The following is a 13,771-nucleotide window of genomic DNA, read 5'->3' on the forward strand; positions in this document are numbered from 1 at the left end:
CCCTCATTCAGTAGCAACTATAAGTAGTACAGCAGCTAGATTCAAGTCCAGTGGCACCTTAGAGACCAACAAAATGTGTGTGTGTGTGGGGGGGGAGAGATAAGCTTTTGAGAGTCAAAGCACCATTTGTCAGTTGCTTCCCAAAATATGTTGGTCTCTAAGGCGCCACTGGCTTCAAATCTAGGTGTTCTACTGCATACCAACACAGCTACCCTCTGAAATGAAAAGCAGTATGAAACTCTTCAGATGGGTTGGAATCTCTAGAGGGTTTCTCTGATAGGAGGAGGTAGTGCTTTTTTTGTAGCAGGAACTCCTTTGCGTATTAGGCCACACACCCCTGATGTAGCCAATCCTCCTGGAGCTTACTAAGAGCCCTGTAAGCACTTGGAGGATTGGCTACATCAGGGGTGTGTGTCTTAATATGCAGAGGAGTTCCTGCTACAAAAAAAAGCCCTGGGAGGAGGACAACTTTTGCTGATTTGGCCTTCCTTCTGCAAAAAGCTAAGTCCCCCTTCATGCTGTTCCTGAGCCCCCCTGACCCCCAGCTGTAACATTTTAGAGTTAACTTGGACTCCAGTGGAAATGGGTTGAAGATAAAGTCCTGTCCTGCTGCTGGAAATCCCTCCTATCAACCAAGATCTCCCATGGGAATCTAAGCTGTCTCCTTAAAACTCTAGTCTCCTCTCCCAAACATTTTCAGGTGTGTTTTGGCCAGGCAGGTGCCTCCAACTTCACCCATTTTTGTTTTACATGTAATTTGGTGGCAATGCTACTTCCCAGCAGTCAACATTCACATTGCTAAAATGATTTTTAAAAATAAGTTAAAGGAAAAGATCATGTGCCAGCTCCCAGATGTTATTAGATTTGGTTAGATTAGAAATGCTTTTTATGCATTTAATATCCATCCTGGCAGTCATTATCTTCATAATCTCTGTAAGGTTTGTTATGATAAATATCAAGCATCAACTTCCGGCTTTCTAGCTCATTGCTTCTTGACCAGCTGTCGTCTTCGTCACTGTCAGACCTGCTCATTGTGTCCTCCTTGGATCTACTGTCCCTTTCTATAGAGTGGCTGTTTCCCTCCTGGGATTCGCTGGTTTCTGCTGATCGGCTGTGCTGATGTTGCCCTTCTTCAGATTTCAGGTCGCTTGAATCACTGTCATTACTATCTTCACTACTTGTGCTTTCCTGGGAAACTTTATCACTCTCCAATGATTCGCTTTGAGACAATCTGCTATGGTCATGGTGGGATTCACTGGTGTCCTCATTTGATTCTTCACTCTCTTCTGTGGGTGTGCTCTTTTCTCCAGATCGGCTCCGGTGCCTCTTAACCTGCCTTGATTCACTGCTCCTTTGTGACACATTTTCTACTTCTTCAGTAGAAGAACTCTCCTGTTCTTTAGATTTACTAGCGCTATGTTCCTTTGAGTTATCATCTATCTTTTTATACTTTTTCAGAGTTTTTTCTTGGGAGTCCATACTTTCGGCGGATTCACTCTTTATGTCTTCTACAGATATGGTATCATCATCCTCTCTAGACTGGCTGTTCTCATCTTCTCTAGACTGACTAGCTGTGAGTTCTCTAGACTGGCTATGCACATCTTCTCTGGACTGGCTGGGCACATCTTCCCTGGAATGGCTGAGGACTTCTTCCCTGGATCGGCTGTGCACATCTTCCCTGGACTGGCTGTGTTTGTCTTCCCTGGACTGGCTATGCACATCTTCCCTGGACCGGCTGTCTCCCCTGGATCTGCTGTGCTTGTCTTCCCTGGATCTGCTGTGCTTGTCTTCCCCGGATCTGCTGTGCTTGTCTTCCCTGGACTGGCTGTGCACATCTTCTTGAGACTGGCTGCGTACATCTTCCCTGGACTGGCTGTGCACATCTTCCCTGGATCTACTGTGCTTACCTTCTCTGGACTGGAGATCCTTATCTTCCCTAGATCGACTGTTAATGTTCTCTCTGGACCGGCTTTGACTGTGCCTTCTGGAAGAACTCTGCACCGCCTCTCTAGAATGGCTAGCTGCATACTCCCTGGATCGACTGAGGACATTTTCTGTCGATTGATTGACATCTTCTACAGAGCGGCTGTCTTCCTTAGAGTCAGCATCATCCTCTTGCAGGTATTTCCTGTCGTCATGCTCAGGACTGCGGTCCTCGTCTGAGTCATCATCCACATAGTGGTACATTTTCCTGGCAAAACGTTCCACAGATTTGCTATGATGTTTGGCTTTGCCCATTTCCTGGCTGCTTTCTTTCGAATGGACGCCTCCATGAAGCATGCTTGAGTCGCTGTCGTAGCTCTCAAAGATGTGGGGGTCATCACCTTGCATGTCTTCATCGTCAAAATCATATCTGTCCTCTTGGCTGCTGCTGTAACTGTCAGCTCCGTGCCCTTTGCCGTAATGACTAATGCGATTATCCTCTTTATCTAGGCTTCTGCTCTCACTGCTACTGCTACTGCTGCTGCTGTCGTCATGGCGTCGGCCGACAGCGTTGTCGCCCTCTGAATGTTGCTGCTCCTCCCCTTTGTTTGGGGGGACAGTGGGCCCAGCACCTTTCCCAAAAGTGCCTTCATCGCTATTTCCATCCCCGCTGAAGTCTTCGTCATTCGTCAGATCGTCCCCTCCTTTTCCAGTGAATGTATATGAGAGTTGGTCAGGTATATAGAGCATGCCATCATTTTCCACATCATGTCGCTCTTTGGAACTTTTGATATCACTGTAAGGGGGCTGTTCTTGGTCAGAGCCCTGAATCTCATTTTCATTTTCCTGTGCAAGACAACAAAAAAAGAGGGAAAATCCAGGAGTTAATTACATTCTGTAAAATAAACGGTTCTCACCATTTCATAGGTCCAAGTAGAGTACTTCCTTCTCTCTCATCCTATGCCTTAAGATTTATATGCATGAGTACTGAGAAATCTATTAACCCTCAATTTCTGTTATCATTCTGTTGGTTTACAATGTTTGGGGAGGCCTCTAATTCTTATTCCTCCTTCACTCAAAGTAGACTTGTGTCATTTCTCCCATATGATACTATCTCTTATTCCATTTTTTTTCTAATTGTGAAGTTCAGTTTATTGGATCTTTGATTCCAAATTTTGAGATCCAATTTACTGCATAGTTCATTGGATGTATTATTCTGGTCTTTATTGTATTGCTTTTATAACTCTGTAATCTGTCTCGAGTCTCAATGAAAAGAGGTGGGTGATAAATGAAGTAATTATTCAATTAATTAATTAACATAGGAGCATTTGGCCTCTGTGCCCTTTTGGGGGAGGGGATTTGGATGACCAAATAGGATGCTGGAGAAAAGGAACTTTTATGTGCTTATATCCTGTTATCACCTAAAAGAAGGGCTTTTTTTGTAGCAGGAACTCCTTTGCATATTAGGCCACACACCCCTGATATAACCAGTCCTCCGGGAGCTTACAGGGCTCTTAGTACAGGGCTTAATATAAGCTCCTGGAGGACTGGCTACATCAGGGGTGTGTGGCCTAATATGCAAAGGAGTTTCTGCTACAAAAAAAGCCCTGCCTAAAGGCATCCTGGTCTCATCTTTGTGTTATTTATTTTTCATATTTCATTTCCACTTATCAGAATGAATGGTGCCTCCATGGTAACTATAATTTAAAAAACAAAAAATTGTTTTTAAACAAAATCAAAATACATTAGCCACACTAATAATAAAATAACAAAATGACCAGCAGCTTGTCAGTAAAAATAGCATTTATAAAGATGCTCTACTTTCAGATTCCAAAAACCCAGCAATTTCTTTTAAAGATATCTCTACTTGCTTTTTTAATGGCAAAAATAGATCTGGCAGGTAGCCCTTACAAGGGAGCATACTCCACAAGGAAGATGTCTCTTAAGAAAAATAATAAGTTCTGTCAGCAGGGCTTTTTTTGTCGCAGGAACTCCTTTGCATATTAGGCCACACACCCTGATGTATCCAATCCTCCTGAAGCTTACAGAAAGCCCTGTACTAAGAGGCCTGTAAGCTCTTAGAAAATTGGCTACATCAAGGGTGTGTAGCCTAATATGCAAAGGAGTACCTCCTGCAAAAAAAGGCCCGTCCATGTCCATCAATGATTATATGCCACAGTGATTACACATGGAGTAATTCCCTATTATGCTTCCACTGATGCCGTGAAGCTCTTACGAATGTTGGGAACTCTTTTCAGTTGTTACAAGTTCCAGTGTTCATATCATGTGTGGGGGGAAATCACACCACCCACAATCCTCTTAATGCTCATGGTGGCTCCTTGTGTGAGTCGGGTAATCAACCTATTTTTCCAGCTTTGGTACATGCAGACACAACCCTCAATAAATCTGGGAGTTCCATCACATATACCAAAGCTGGAAAATACACTCATTGCCCTATTCCCGCTAAATGGCAACCATACAGAACCTTCCTTTACACATGGTGTAAGAACCAACACTGTAATGCAGGGCTCCTCAACATGGTGCCCAAGAGTACCATGGTGCCTGCTGGCCCCTTTCCTGGTGCCTGTCAAATGTTTTTAGAAAGTGGGCAGGACCAGGTGTGGCTTTTGGTTAGCAAATCTTCTGATTGGACACTGCAGATTTGATTGGTTGTGGAATTTTTTTAAAATGTTTCTTTGGCAGCAGCTGCCACCACAACAGATGCATCTTTGCCGCGTGACTGAAGGTAAGCAGCACCAGCCATTTTCTGGCTGGCTCTGCCTCATGCAGCAGCTATGTTGCGGCAGCCCTTTTGTGGCAGTACTAACGTTGCCAGGTCTGTGTTGGAAAATACCTGGAGACTTTGACAGTGGATCCAGGAGAGGGTGGGATTTGGGGAGGGGAGGGGCGTCAGCATGGTATAATGCCATGGAGTCCACCTTTCAAAGCAGCATTTTCTCCAGGGGAGCTGATCTCTGCCAGCTAGAGATCAGTTGTAAAAGCAGGAGATCTCCAGGTCCCACCTGGTGGCTGGCAACTCTAGCACAGTGCACACCATGTTGTGTCAGGATTCCAAAGATGCCCACAGGTTCAAAAAGGTCAGGGGGCCCTGCAATAGTGCTGGAATGGCCAAAAAGAGGCTAAAGATGGGATCCTATCCACTGCAGTTTCAGAGTTTGTACAGGAATGTTCCAGTTCCTACCAGAGAAACTCTGTCAGAAGAATGGCCATCAGAACCGTCCTCATCCGCTTCTTCTATGCTGTCCTTGTGTTCTGCCCATTTCCTATGCACTGCCTGGTGGATTCTGAAATAACTGCTCTCATCGTTGTCCTGAGTACTCCAGTCACTCACATCTTCTATGAGGTTCTCCAAGCTGTCGCTGGAAACTTTTCTGGGTCCTTCCCTGCTCTCATGGCTGGTGCCATCATGTTCATTGATGCCAGAGTCTTCTGTGTTTTCTGGGCTTATGTCAAACCTGTTCCCAGGGTCGTCATCGCTGGTATCTACAGAATCTGCTACCTCATTCGACTTTTCTTCACTTGTAGTAGCCTGTGCAAAAGATGGAAAGAAGGAGGTTATCTTCCATGTGTCTCTATTGCAGTGGATGTCAACATGATTGCTGAAAAAAGAACACTGGCAATCCCAAATGGAAACACAGCAGGAAATTCTGACCATAATCTATAACAACAACACCCCCCTAAAAAAATGGCCCAAAATTAATATATAAAGGATTGCAACATCTTCCATTGGTGACAAAGCCAGGAGAAGTTTTCTGGACCATCTAAAAGGCTATGCTGGATATCACCGGACCATGCAGGTCCCATCATGCATCCCATGAGCCCACCCAAATCTGAGGGGTTAGTTGGTTTGTTGCATAACAAGGTGATGTAGGGGTTAGTACTGATGTAATCCTAAAAAGGTAAAGGTAGTCCTCTGGGCAAGCACCAGTCGTTTCCGACTCTGAGGTGACGTCACATCATGTTACGGGGTGGTTTGCCATTGCCTTCCCCAGTCATCTACACTTTCCCCCCAGCAAGCTGGGTACTCATTTGACCGACCTCAGAAGGATGGAAGGCTGAGTCAACCTTGAGTCAGCTACCTGAACCCAGCTTCTGCCGGGACTGAAGTCAGGTTGTGAGCAGAGAATTTGGACTACAGTGCTGCACTTACCACTCTGTGCCCAACTGAGAAGTAAATCCTGTTGCACTCAACAAGACTTACTCCCCCATGTGCTTAGGATGGCAGCCAATGCCTGACTAGGACCAAAGAGATCAGTGTTCAGATCCCCACTGTGGTTTTAGCTCTAGACTAAAAGCCCCCAGACTATGTTGCCTTCAACGTACAATAAATAATACCTATGAGTATCCCAATGTTGATGATGTACAAACAAGACCACAAACACAGTGAACAAAACCAAATGTGTTTGGGATCAGTGGATCTTCTTCAGTGGTCACAAGTATATACATACATACCAAGAGCAAGTGTTGATACGCGATTCCAAACCAGATGTAGATTGATTCACTTTTTAGTTCGTGTGGCCAAATGGTGACATTATTAAGACCATGGATCTTGTTTCATGATTTTTAGGTGCACACATAAACAATGTATGATTATAAATTATATCCAATTTTGGTAGTTCATTTCCTTGTGGCGTATATGTATACATCAACTGGCAATCTGACAAAATACAGTGCACTGCATAATAAACTGATCTATTTTAATTAATTTTTATATTGTTTCTGATCAGCCTTTGTGGTATCTAATCCAATTCTGGGGTTGGCTTCTTCCACTCCCCCTTTTTTTGGTGTGTTCAGATCCCCAGTGCCACATCCCAGTCTTGGGCCAATCATGACCTGTGATTAGACTAACATATTGGATGTTTTTAAGGTTTATAAGCAATTTGAGGGGAAGGGATCACATAAGCTGTCTTCAGTTGCTTAGAGGAAGATGAGATTTTTAAAAGTAATTGCTAAATATGGTAATTTGATAGAAAAACAAAATTGCGAAGATCTACTTACCCAGGGCTCCTCTGAGCTTCTGTGATGTGCTCTTTGGTGTCTGGCTATCTGGATTTATTGAAAGAAGAAACCATGGGTAAATGCTTTATACAAAACTCCCCTCTCAAAAAAATTATATTTGATTGCACCATTGCACAAAAAATACACATAACCACCCACTAATAAAACACGGCCAGCAAGGAGGGGGGATGCAAATGCAAAACATAAAAAATTAAGAAAAAAAGAAAGAAAATTAAGATAACATGTTTACAATTAAATTTGAGCCCAGAGACATGTTTAAGACCAACAAGTTTTCATGTGCATGCACACTTCTTCAGATACACTGAAACAAGACTTCTTCAAGCATTACACATACACATCTATGTTGCCAGGAAGGGCTAGTTCAGGGGTAGGGAACGTTGGCTCTCCAGATGTTTTTTGCCTACAACTCCCATCAGCCCCAGCCATTGGCCATGCTGGCTGGAGCTGATGGGAGTTGTAGGCAAAAAACATCTGGAGAGCCAACATTCCCTACCCCTGCTAGTTAGAGTCAAGATGCTTAAGTAACTGGATGATAAGTATAGGTGAGATTGGATTCAAGTAGTTGGTAAGATCTGTTAACTAGACCTTCCTGGCAACTAAATCCCACCCCCCACACCTTTCTCTACATGTATGAAAGATCTGAGGAAGCCTGTTTTAATGTATCTGAAGAAGAGTACTTGCTCATGAAAGCTTATACCCAGAATTAAACATTGCTGGTCTTAAAACTTACAGATAAAAGCCGCAACATCTGCTAAGAATATCATAAAATATCTTTAAAAGCCAAATTTGTCAGAGCCAACTCTGTAGCCGACTGCACTCCACCTTGTTGCTTTGCAGGAGTTGACTTAATTTCAACCTTCAGTTCAAATTAAAAGATTCTAAAAAAAAACACAAAAAACCAAAACCCTGTCTTTGAGGGACAGGCTAAGACTATGTAAAACTTTATAAAACTTTATAAAACATCAGCTGTAGGTCGTTAGCTGGTCTTAAAGGTGCCACTGGACTGAAACTTTGTTCTGTTGCTTAAGACCAACATGGCTACCCATCTGAATCTATGTTTAGATTTTTTGTTATACATTTCGTATTATAATGCTTTATAGAAACTTTTTTTGCTATTGCTTTTCTATGATTCTATTGTATTGATTTTACTTTATGAGCCTTCTTGAGCAGGTCTCTGCTGAGTGGCGTATAAATTCTCTTAAACCCTGGAAAAGCACCCAAAATTAAGCCCCTTTAAACCTCATGGATTTCAGTGGGAAAATTAAGCATGTGCTTAAAAGGCTTGCAATGCTGTTTAAAAAATACTTACTGGATGAGAACATGATAGAGCCCACAGGGTGATCAACAAGAGTGCAGTCCCCTGCATGTTCATTCAACAATCTGTTTAAGAAAACCCATCAAAATAACTGTTAAAACACAAACTTTACACTAGGCATCAACAATCAAATGGCCATTTTAGGTCAAACGAAGAAAGCACCCTTCAACTAGTTCGTGCCTATATATGTGTGTGCATATAACTGATGCTGAAAGTGCTCAAACAAGCTTATAAGGACTAAATGCTTAATTTTAGATACCAGGAAAGTGATGGCCCAAATGGCAACTTTCTATGGGTCCTATCTACCCCACAAGCTGCCAATAGCTGGCACCAGGTTAACACTGTGCATAGTTCTAATGACATTTCAGGAATGTACACTGATATATAGCATGCAACAATAAAACTGTAGTGAAAAATCTCATATTTTTGTAGAATGAACAACACAGATGTGGCTCAGTATCCGCTTGGCATGCTGAAGGTCCAAGGTTCAATTCCTGGCATCAGCACAAGCCTTAGACTGTTTGGCACCCAAGGCAAAGCTAACTTCTTCCCCCACACCCCGCACTGATAACATCATTGAATCACATGGGGAGTGCCCAATTCAGCACCCCCAGAGGGCCAGCACCCTAGACAATTGCCTAGTTTGCCTAGTGGTGGGGCCGGCCCTGCCTGGCATCTCTAGTTTAAAGGATCAGGTGGGAGGTGATGTGAAAGGCCTTGACATGAGACTCTGCAGCTGCCAGTCCGTGTAAAAAAAATGAGTAAAGCAGTTTCATGTGTCTATGCTTGGTTGGAACTGAGATGTAGTGTGCCTCTGCATGGAGACTTGGAAACAGTATTATAGGCACACCTGTGCCTGCAGCACACCATCCTGCTTTGTGGCCACTGTGAGTTTTGATCAAACCAGTTTTGCAGTGTTCATAACATTTCAAGACAAACTCTGGAAATTAACAGTCCCCGCAAAAGCATGACCGTCGCCACTGAGAGAGGATATGCCTACACTGGTGGTATGACTGTCCCGTGGTGAGTAACACAACCACCAGCCCCACCCTGAACTATGATTACAGAAAGGAAAGAATTAAATGACTTTAAAAAAAAAAAACTGTGTGAAACAATGGACGCCTGTTGCCTTTGAGTACTGGTGTAGCTTTTCTTTAAAGGCTTAGATCAGGGGTCCTCAACCTTTTTAAATAGGGGGCCAGTTCACTGTCCCTCAGACTGTTGGAGGGCCGGACTGCCGTTACTGTACAAGGCCGCGGGCCGTCAGTTCTCCGTCTTCTGCATCTCTCTCCCTTCCCCACACCACACACCCCGGCCTGGGAACTCACCTCACCTCGGTATCGCCTCACACTCTGTCTCCGCCGCCTCAGCCCAGTGCCGGAAGTGTGCGTTGCTAACGCGAGTTTAGGTCGAACGTCACTTCCGGTCTGATTTTGCCATAACCCGGCGGGCCGCATAAACGTCCTCAGCGGGCCGCATCTGGCCCGCGGGCCGTAGGTTGAGGACCCCTGGCTTAGATACAAAGCCCAAGGTGGAATGAAATTGACTAGATCAGACCCTGTGGATAATGAGGGCTAGTCATTTTCACCACCAAAGAGGATGGGGACCAGGCAATTGGAGAAATGGAAAAGCAGGGTTTCTCCACCCCCACCCCCATGGCCTCCTTTTTCTCACCATTTTGCATTTCTTCGGTAATCAACCTAGCGATGCATTCATCAGGGCTAGTATAATGGAGAAAACACTAATATTGCTCAAGATGATTTCAAAACATACTGAGGCTGCATTGCTGGGAGGCAGGCTTGCATACACTCTTGCTGTATGGTTTGGTGTTTCTCCTGCAGCGCTTGCTCGAGGTGTTTTGCTGCCTGACGCTGCCCCCCCCCCCCCGCCCTTTTGCCTGTATCCCTATGTCATCACTGCCCCCTTCTGGTAGCTGTAGGAGGCAACACTTCTCTCCTCTGCTTCACCAGTTTTCTTTAAAACCAGCATTGCAAACTGCATGTTCCCTACTGGGCTTCCGGAACTCTCATGAGAAGACATCTCATGAGAGTTTGGGAAACTCTATGTGGGCTTAGAGAGGCATTAGTGCACAAAGAGATGAGACCCATTACCCCTTCTGGCCTCCAAGTGGTGGCAGTGAAGAGAGGCTGGCAGACATTGTGGGAGGTAGCTGCCCCTCTCATAATGCAGTGCCCAGAGACATCACTTCAGATCATGGATCATGTCACATGAGCACAAGAAGTTGCCTTATATTGAATCAGCATTGTCCTCAGGGTCTCAGGACGAAGTCTTTCACATCGCTTACTGCCTGGTCCTTTTAGATGAAGATGCCAGGGTTTGAACCTAGGGCCTTCTGCATGCCTAAAGTGGATGCTCTACCACTAAATTAGGTCCACTTGTAGCAGCTTTTCAACAATTCTTTCAGAAGTCCCTCCAGACACTGCACAATATAATAAGCCAATCAAGAGATCTCTCTCCTACTCCACAGTTCCAGGCCTTGATGCCAAACAGCCACATGGAAATACATTAAAAGTACTTAAGAAACCAAGGGCTACTCAAAGAAGGCCACGTATAGCATTTGCATAATAAATGGCCTGTTCACACATACAGATTCACTGACAGCAGCATCAACTGATGACTTGTGAGTATGAATGTGCCAACATGGAACAATCATCACAACTAAAGCTTTTGCACCAGCTGACGACTACTGAAACAAGATGCTTTTCAATGAAGACGTTTGGCTGAGAAACATCAAGTGATTCATCAATCAGTGATCACTGATCAGCATATATATATGTGATTCAGCAGTGGTTCCATCAGTTTATTCATCTACTGAAACACCACACAATTCAGCAAAAAGCAATGACAGCTCAATGTATATCTTATCTAGTGGAGGTGCTGTGACTCCACATTAAACTACTTGCTTGGCATGCACAATATCTTCGGTTCAAACCCTTCCCACAGAAGCACTCAGATAACCATTGTTGGGCAATACTGACACCACTACTAGTAAGAGCAGACCCATTGAGATAGGCGGACCAATGGTCTGACTCTATGTTAGGCTGATTGATACATTTATAAGACACACAACAGACACATCTATTCAGAGCTGAAATTAATTGAAGTTCAAGACCTTTAATGGCATAATAACATTAATTTATATTTCTTTAAATTTGTTTTGACATTTCCATGCAGATGGAAATCAAACCATCAAAACCTGTTCTACAGAAACACCCTTTGTAAGCTCTCTCTCTCTCTCTCTAATCTTTTACTTACAAATATGTGCGGGATCAGGCAACAAGATCCTTTAGCAACTTCAGACCTTACACCTGTTTTAGTCTCTCTAAGATGCATCCTTAACACCCCTATGACAACCGGGCTAGACTTGCATTCTTAACAAGGTCAGAACAAGGAAAAACTTTGGAACAGTTTACCTTTTGCGCGTGTCTCAACAGGATTGCTTCGAGAATTTTTTTTTAATGGCTTTGCCGCAGAAGAGAAGTGTTATGTTTCTCAGGTTTCACCGATTTGGAGTTATCTTGGCATAGAGTGCATGAATTTAAACTCTGCTTCAGTGATAAGGGGACCAATCACGGGCCTTGAGGAAGAGTATGATGTCATCAGGTGTCACCAGGCACAGAGCTCTCCCACGCTTCCCGTTCTGCCTCCAGAAGGACATTTTCCCTAAAAATAAGCTGTGGTTCTCAAATGACTAGACCAGTTCACATTTAATGAGAGTTTTCACTAAGGGTTCATTTGGATTTCTAAATTTATGCCATTTCACAAGCGTGCAGGTTTATGAGCATAAACAATTGCAGTGTCAACCACATATACATATGCAACGGGCTGCCCTTCCTAAGAAGGCAATAGTTTCCGGCTAATGTATGTATTTTCAGATTCTGCAAGCAGACGGACGGTCCAGAGATGCTCCAAACACTGTGTCTTCAGCAACATTCTTTGTGGGATATCATCTTTCCTTGCCTTGAAATCCACACTGTGGGAGGATACTGGGAATGGCCTCCACACAAGAAACTGCTGAATTGGCCCTTTGTGAATGTGATGTAGCTAAAGCTGTACAGAGACATAGGAAAAATCATGCACACAGCTTAGATTTTTTTTCCCCCCTTGGCTAGTTCCAGGGCTTCTTTTGTAGAAAAAGCCAAGCAGGAACTCATTTGCATATTAGGCCACAGCCCTGCCACCAAGTCAGCCGGAACTGTATTCCTGCTCAAAAAAAGCAGTTCCATTGTGGCTACTTGTGTCACCAAAGAGCTACCGGTAAGCTGCTTTTCTGTTTCAGTAAGAAATAGGGCTGCCTCTTCAACATATGAACATTGAAGCTGCCTTATCCTGATTGAGACCCTTGGTCCATTTAAGTCAGTATTGTGCAGTCAGACTGGCAGCAGCTCTCCAGGGTCTCAGGCAGAGGTCTTTCACATCATCTAATTACTAGATCCTTTAACTGGGGATTCCAGAAATTGTACCTGGGACCCTCAGCATGTCATACAGATGCTCTACCACTGAGCCATGGCCTCTCCAAACAGTATGAAAACCTCAAAGAAATCTTCAGCATTTTCTTTTGTTATATTCATTATGCCTTTGGATGACATCTCAAATTTAGACCACAGCTTAAGCAGCAGTGATCTAAACTGTAGGCTATAAACTACACAAGTTGTGGTACTGCAGGCTGCCATTGTATTGGGTTTCTTCATGTATATCCTCCCCACCGCCTCAATTACTGAAGAGTCTGGTCTTGCTTCAGGGCGTAGACTTCCCAATTTCCCTGGTGGGGTGGGCCGGGACTGGGCCAAAGGCATTGCTATGCTAGGTCCTAAAAAGAACCAGGATCCAGTGACATCATAGGAAGGAGCCAGTGACATCAAAGGGAGGGGCCAGTGACATCACAGGAAGGGGCCTCTATTATCACTACCTATGGAGGTGGGGCCATGGGAGATTTAGGGAGAAGCTCCCCAGAAATTTAGGTGGAACCCCCCTAACAATGCCCCTGGGCTGGGTCAAACTCAGGAAAAGGTGGAAGTTGACCAGTGGTTATAGTAGTAGTCTCCTGCCTGCTGTGTCCTGTTTTTGAAATTCACTTTTAGAGTTGTCATTTTAAGATCTGCAGATACACATATCATGTGCATAGGATAAATTAATGTTCACAAATTTGACACTAAAAGGCAACACAGAAAAGCCTTAAAGGGAACATTTTTTAAAGTTTCCCTAGACAGTCATTTACAGGTGTCTTGTTTCTGCCTTATTCTTAAGGGTACTGAAATTTGTACTGAAATTTACAAAATTGTGGCATCACAGATACCTTTGTTTGGTAAATGCATGGCTGGAGTCTCTGAGCTAGGGCAGAATAGAAAATAGTTGCTGTGTACTCAGAGCAACTGTGCAATAAAACAGCTACTTTGAGATCCCCCACTGAGTGTCCTGGAAGGTTGAAGTGTTCACCTACAGGTTTCTCAGTCTTGTGATTCTTGATGTCAG

The 13,771-nt window shown here is 43.9% G+C and overlaps 2 protein-coding genes across 2 annotated transcripts in view; both read right to left on the reverse strand.

Moving 5' to 3' along the window:
- Window positions 1-889: 889 nt before the first annotated feature.
- On the reverse strand, window positions 890-8,348 carry LOC132577605 (dentin matrix acidic phosphoprotein 1-like). Its single transcript, XM_060247393.1, has 5 exons — window positions 8,273-8,348; window positions 6,943-6,990; window positions 5,126-5,473; window positions 1,871-2,769; window positions 890-1,798 (listed from the first exon to the last, which is right to left on the reverse strand). Exons 1-5 carry the CDS (start codon window positions 8,333-8,335, stop codon window positions 895-897), a joined length of 2,262 nt encoding a protein of 753 aa, XP_060103376.1. The 5' UTR covers window positions 8,336-8,348; the 3' UTR covers window positions 890-894.
- The window catches only part of NUDT9 (nudix hydrolase 9), a 131,968-nt gene continuing 126,377 nt past the window's right edge, over window positions 8,181-13,771 (reverse strand). The window contains exon 9 of the transcript XR_009555821.1: window positions 8,181-8,194. The gene's annotated coding sequence lies outside the window, so the exon portion shown is untranslated. The remainder of the gene's footprint in view (window positions 8,195-13,771) is intronic.

This window comes from Heteronotia binoei, chromosome 9 (genome assembly GCF_032191835.1).
Source record: "Heteronotia binoei isolate CCM8104 ecotype False Entrance Well chromosome 9, APGP_CSIRO_Hbin_v1, whole genome shotgun sequence".
In the NCBI taxonomy this organism is placed as follows: Eukaryota; Metazoa; Chordata; class Lepidosauria; order Squamata; family Gekkonidae; genus Heteronotia; species Heteronotia binoei.

What these genes read in the sequence shown, in the direction of transcription:
- LOC132577605 (XM_060247393.1), bottom strand. Translation starts at nt 8,335, where the DNA reads ATGAACATGCAGGGGACTGCACTCTTGTTGATCACCCTGTGGGCTCTA. An exon ending in CTCTATCATGTTCTCATCCA is followed by an intron (nt 6,991 to 8,272) that starts GTAAGTATTTTT and finishes CAATAAATCCAG; the next exon opens with ATAGCCAGACACCAAAGAGC. An exon ending in CTTCTGACAGAGTTTCTCTG is followed by an intron (nt 2,770 to 5,125) that starts GTAGGAACTGGA and finishes TGTCTTGCACAG; the next exon opens with GAAAATGAAAATGAGATTCA.